This window comes from Sebastes fasciatus, chromosome 17, assembly GCF_043250625.1.
Source record: "Sebastes fasciatus isolate fSebFas1 chromosome 17, fSebFas1.pri, whole genome shotgun sequence".
Lineage (NCBI taxonomy): Eukaryota > Metazoa > Chordata > Actinopteri > Perciformes > Sebastidae > Sebastes > Sebastes fasciatus.
In genome coordinates, this window is record NC_133811.1 from 32,534,148 (window position 1) to 32,539,944 (window position 5,797).

The 5,797-nt window shown below is 45.6% G+C and overlaps 1 protein-coding gene across 1 annotated transcript in view; it reads right to left on the reverse strand.

Annotated features, from left to right (window-relative positions):
* Positions 1-5,301, reverse strand: part of thsd7aa (thrombospondin, type I, domain containing 7Aa) — a 154,031-nt gene extending 148,730 nt beyond the window's left edge. Inside the window, exon 1 of the mRNA XM_074613673.1 lies at positions 4,846-5,301. Within this exon, the coding sequence (XP_074469774.1) occupies positions 4,846-4,999 (154 nt within the window). The 5' untranslated portion in view covers positions 5,000-5,301. The remainder of the gene's footprint in view (positions 1-4,845) is intronic.
* Positions 5,302-5,797: the final 496 nt, after the last annotated feature.

Consider the following 5,797-nt stretch of genomic DNA (forward strand, 5'->3'; position numbering starts at 1 on the left):
TGTGTGAGAGAGTGTGAACTGGTCTAAATAGCCTCCATTCATCAGGTCTTTCTGTAGCTGACTGGGTCTGTAGAGGAACTGCCCCACTAATTACCATCAGTCGTTGCTCCAGCTTGTTCGGCTCTGCAGAGACGTTTGTTGTCCTGCTCCGTACCAGGAGGTGTCCAGCACCGTGGAGGACGCCCTGACCCGGCACCGGGCCCTCACCCGGCACCGGGCCCTGACCCGGCAACGTGGTGGACGCCCTGACCCGGCACCAGGCCCTGACCCGGCATCGGACCCTGTCCTCCTCTACCACATACTGTCCTTCTCTGTACAAGAGACAGGACCAAACAGGAGAAAAGACCCCCCCCTCCTCTTGCTGTTGATGTCTGTCGTTACCACGGTAACAGTTGTGACTATGTCCAAATGTCTCATTGAGAGACAAGTTGAGTTTAACCTGCTGTCTAAATAAACATGAGTTTCACTTTCACACTTCTCTCCTTCTGTCCGTCTGCAGTATCTGTTCTACCACTCCATCACACGTTCTCTCTCTCTTCTTCTCTCTACCTCTCTCTCCCTCTTCTTCTCTCTTCTTCTCTCTACCTCTCTCTCTACCTCTCTCTCCCTCTTCTTCTCTCTCTTCTCCCTCTTCTTCTCTCTCTACCTCTCTTTTCTGACACATTCTGACAGCTGTTGTGTTGATGTTGCTTTTGATGTAGAATTAAATGAATGGACTTATTTTATATACATGTATATATATATATAAATATATATATATATACATGTATATATATATATAGATATATATATATACATGTATATATATCTATAGATAGATATATATACATGTATATATACAGTATACTTTATATATTGTCCGTACGTCTGTACAATATCTCAGGAAGACCTGGAGTGAATTTCTTCAAACTTGGCACAAATGTCCACATTGATTAGATTTAGGAGGTCAAAGGTCAAAGGTCACTGTGACCTCACAAAACAGGTTTCTGGCTTTAATTTAAGAACTCATATGCTAATTATGATAATTTCACACAAATGTCTTGTAGGATAAAATGATGAAGGGATGAAATGTTGAACAGACGTTGATGTAAACTGCAACGTGGCTGGTTGGCGGAGGAATACAGCTACACGGCAGTCATTCTAGTTTCTATTTCATGGATTCAGTTTTTTATTTTTACAATTTATCTGTTCTGAATGCACTTTATCAGTCCCTCTCCAGTCCCTCCAGTAAAGACAGGTTTCATTACTTCACTGTGATGCTTGAGCTTCACTGTGATGCTTGAGCTTCACTGTGATGCTCGAGCTTCACTGTGCAGAATGATGGAACGTAGAGTTTGTTTTCACATTCATCTGCTGAAGAGGGAATCCTGACGCTTTCAGAGTACGTACACTGAAAGAGGACGTTTCAGTGAAGTCCAGGAGAGATCATATTCAGTGATTCAGACAGGAAACGTTACTCAAAGCAGTCTGAAAGTAGGCCACATCCATCACAAACAGGTCACACTGAAGCCTCCATGTCCTGTCCCAGGTAGATGCTCACCTGAGGTAGATGCTAACCTGAGGTAGATGCTAACCTGAGGTAGATGCTAGTCTTCATCCATTAACTGAAAACTGAACAAACACAGAAGCTCAATTCTCCAGTCCATCTGACGAGAGAAGAAACCCAAGAGAACAACCTGCAGACTCCCGTCAGAGAGGAAGAGGAGTGTAATCCCCCGACCTTCTGTCTTTGGCTTCTGTTCTCCGAACACCGAGACAATACGAGCAAGTCGGCTGCCAGAAGGCGTTCCACACACTGCCAGATTACACATCGCTGCAGAAGTCCATACATGTGCAGCTCGTGTAGGATGTGTGTGCAGCTCGTGTAGGATGCGTGTGCAGCTTGTGTAGAGGATTAATGTGACACACATGACACATATCTGTTTGTTTCATTGAGCGTTTCTGTTGTGGTTACACATCCGCCTTGTAGTCGTCCACCGGGGATGATTAAATGGATTAAATACTAATATTCCACAGAGCATTTAGTGAAACCGTACTCCTTCCCTTGGCACTTCCGCACATATTGCTGGGAACAGCAGTCTCTAGAGAAACACCCCCACCCCCCGCATTACTCACTGGAGTAACCTATTTGAAGCCACTGGGCTAATTTCAGCCACCCATCTGTACCAGGCGTCGTATGGGTTCAGCCAACTCTTCACTGCAAAAATACACATTACACTCCCCCTAAAACCATGTCAACAGAAAACCTCTCTGGTCCCCCCCCCCCCCCCCAGACAGGAGGTGCTGAGGTGGAGGAAAAGCCTCGTGCATTGTTTGCATTGTTGTGTTGAGCACGTGGGGAAGGATCGGAGCTCCAAGAGGAAGGCAGGATCTCATTCAAAATGTCACATCAAAGACAAGAACACACCGACATACAGAGACGGTTCAGTGGTTCATCTGAGCATCGGTACCGCCAGCCAAACCAGCACCGGCACCTCGGTCCCGTCAGCCAGCCGAACCGGCATCAGGGAGCCAAGTGGAGACGCTCTTAAGCCAAGAGAGGAGACACATAAACACGTCTATACCGTATCTAGGTTAACTTTGTCTGGCCAATCTGCTCCGGTTTCTCTACCCTTAATCTCCTCCCCTGTCTTAACACGGTGGGAGGTACAGCACATAATGCCAGAGGATTTCCATTCCTTTACATCGTGTGAGCAATGGAGCTGGTAAACAACAATAACGCCAGAGGAAGAGAACAGAAATCAGGATTTATAGTGCAACAACAGAGAATGTAAAGAGAGTTTGACCTATTTGCATTGTTAGGATTGAGGTGCCTGGTACACTGAATACTTCCAGAGCTAACAAGCTCTGGGTTTCCCTCAGAACTTCTCCCACAAGACGGAAGGACAGAATTTCTTCAACTGGAGAATAATTGACTTCACCAGTTCTGGACAATCAGACAGAAACATGTAAAGAATATACATATAACATACTATCCCAGGTCCCACACAGATGTTTCACATCAAATGACGGCACATTATCAACAGCTACATGTCTTCTATCTGGTCATTACAACTTCATTAGTGATCTATTCCAAACAAACATCGGGGCTGTTGGTGTCGTGATGTCTTCGTCTGTAACAGCACTAAACTCATTATGTCCTGCACATTCTGGACATCATTAACCAGTATAGATTACATTTTAGACTCCACCCAAAGTCAGCATTGATCCCATACAGGCGGAGCTGCATCGTCAGGACTATACCCATTGATCAGCTCCTACTGGTGGGGGTGGGATCCCAGTGAAACCAGCACATTGATCCAGTAAAACAGAGAGAGATTAGACAGTAGAGAAAGAGAACACTGATCTCCAGCTCCATCCAAAGGGCACCCCCGTCCCAGCGGGGGGGTCCACCCCCTACCGCTCCTCCCATCCTCCCATCCTTCACTTTGCCTGCTGGAGCGTTCATCAGCATTGTGTCCTCCTGACCATGTGCTGCTCTCTCAGTCAATGAGCCTCGACCGCTGAGAGGCACCACCCAAACCCAAAACAGCAGCAGGGGGGAGCCTCGGATTATCTACCTCTCTATCATCTATCTATCTATCATCTATCTATCTATCTATCTATCTATCTATCTATCTATCTATCTATCTATCTATCTATCTATCTATCTATCTATCTATCTATCTATCTGTCCGTCCATCCATCCATCCATCCATCCATCCATCCATCCATCCATCCATCCATCCATCTATCTATCTATCTATCTATCCATCTATCTATCTATCCATCTATCTATCTATCTATCCATCTATCTATCTATCTATCTATCTATCTATCTATCTATCTATCTATCTATCTATCTATCTATCTATCCATCTATCTATCTATCCATCTATCTATCTATCTATCCATCTATCTATCTATCCATCTATCCATCTATCTATCTATCCATCTATCTATCTATCTATCTATCTATCTATCTATCTATCTATCTACCTCTCTATCTATCTATCTATCTATCTACCTCTCTATCATCTATCTATCTATCTATCTATCTATCCATCTATCTATCTATCTATCTATCTATCTATCTATCTACCTCTCTATCTATCTATCTATCTATCTATCTATCTATCTATCTACCTCTCTATCATCTATCTATCTATCTATCTGTCTATCTATCTATCTATCTATCTACCTCTCTATCTATCTATCTATCTATCTATCTACCTCTCTATCATCTATCTATCTATCTATCTAACCTCTGGGTTACTGATCCACACATCAAACTGCCGGCTGTGCCACGGAGTGTTTTCACCGCATCCTTCGCAGCATGCTCGTATTTGCTGGTATTCGCCCTCACATGCAGCTCCAGCGTTCACACCGTTTCTCATCAACTGCACATATGTCAAACTGTGATAAATGAGTCAATAGCAGCACAGGGCAGCCGAGGAATCCCAGCTGCCTCCGTCCAGAAAGGGGGAAGCCAGCACATGGCCGCTCCTCTAACCCCCCAGTCTGGGGGCAAAGAGACATTCACCTCAGGGACTGCAGTAAATATGTTACCCCACTATACAGTAGCAAGATGGCTCCAATGCATCAACCTCTGCCACATGCATGTCTGCAGGAAACGAGGCTCGGGGAAGAAACTTCTGCTTTAAATGAAGCTTCTCTTCATCTCTCATCTGCAGGTTGAAGGTTTGATGAAATCATAAAATACAATACATTCATATAAAGCCATCAAAAATCACAAAGAAGAGCACTTTGAGCAAGTTCACCAGGCTACACCAGCATTCACTGCAAGAGTAGTAAGGATGGGGCATCCAGAACCCCATGTGGTGAGATAGTAGAGGTGGACCGTACCTGTTTGCCAGATGTACAGGGGTTTAGTTTCCACTGCGGTTTGTGCATCCATCTCCCAGATGGAGAGGAAGAGCAGCGCTATCCTCCAGAGAGAGGGAAGCGGTGCCCCCCTCGAGACTCCCAGCATCCCCACAGCTCTGCTGGCCAACCCCATGTTCCACCTCACGGCAAGTACTGTATAGTTCCCAATGCAGTCAGGAGGAAGGAAACCAGCCCGGCCCGAGGTAGCGAGCTGGACTCAAGTGTGTTTCCTGCTTCTGCTTTGTCCACACCAGTAGAAGAAGTAATCCCAGGCGGACAGGGCTGAGGTGTCCTCTCGTTCTCCTTGTCCTCCGTTGGATCCTTAAAGAGCGAGACCGAGGTCTGGCAGTCATAAAACAGGGAACAATAGATCCCTGAGCCCAGCCTGCTGCTGCTGCTGCTGTATGCCGGGTTGATGCAGCGCCTCCCTCCCTCTCCTCCACCTCTCTCTCTCTCTCTCTCTCTCTCGGTTACACACAGACACATGCACACACCCCCGCCCTCCCTACCCTCATCCCTCCCTCCCTCCCTCCCTCTCTCATCCCTCTTTCAAAGGGCTCAGTCGAGCTGTTCTGCACCACGATGGCAGCAGTAGGAAAGAGCCGGCAGCTGGACCGGGCAGGTGGAGGTGTGTCTGTTGGTTAAATGAACAACACAAGTAGCTTAAAATAGACAAAAACTACCACAACTTGTTACCAGCGCTGGGGAGTAAAACAGGGATTCCACGGGGTCAGGGGTGGAAGACAGATTCAGGTCCTTTAGTAAAGTAAGAGTACTAATACCACACTGTATTTAAGTATTATCAGCAAAACGTACTATAGTATCAGAATGGTTTTATAATGATTCATATTACTGCTGCATTAATCTGTATGTTGCATTTATATTTTTATGGTTGTGCTAATTTTAGGTGTCATATTATGCAAAAAGCACA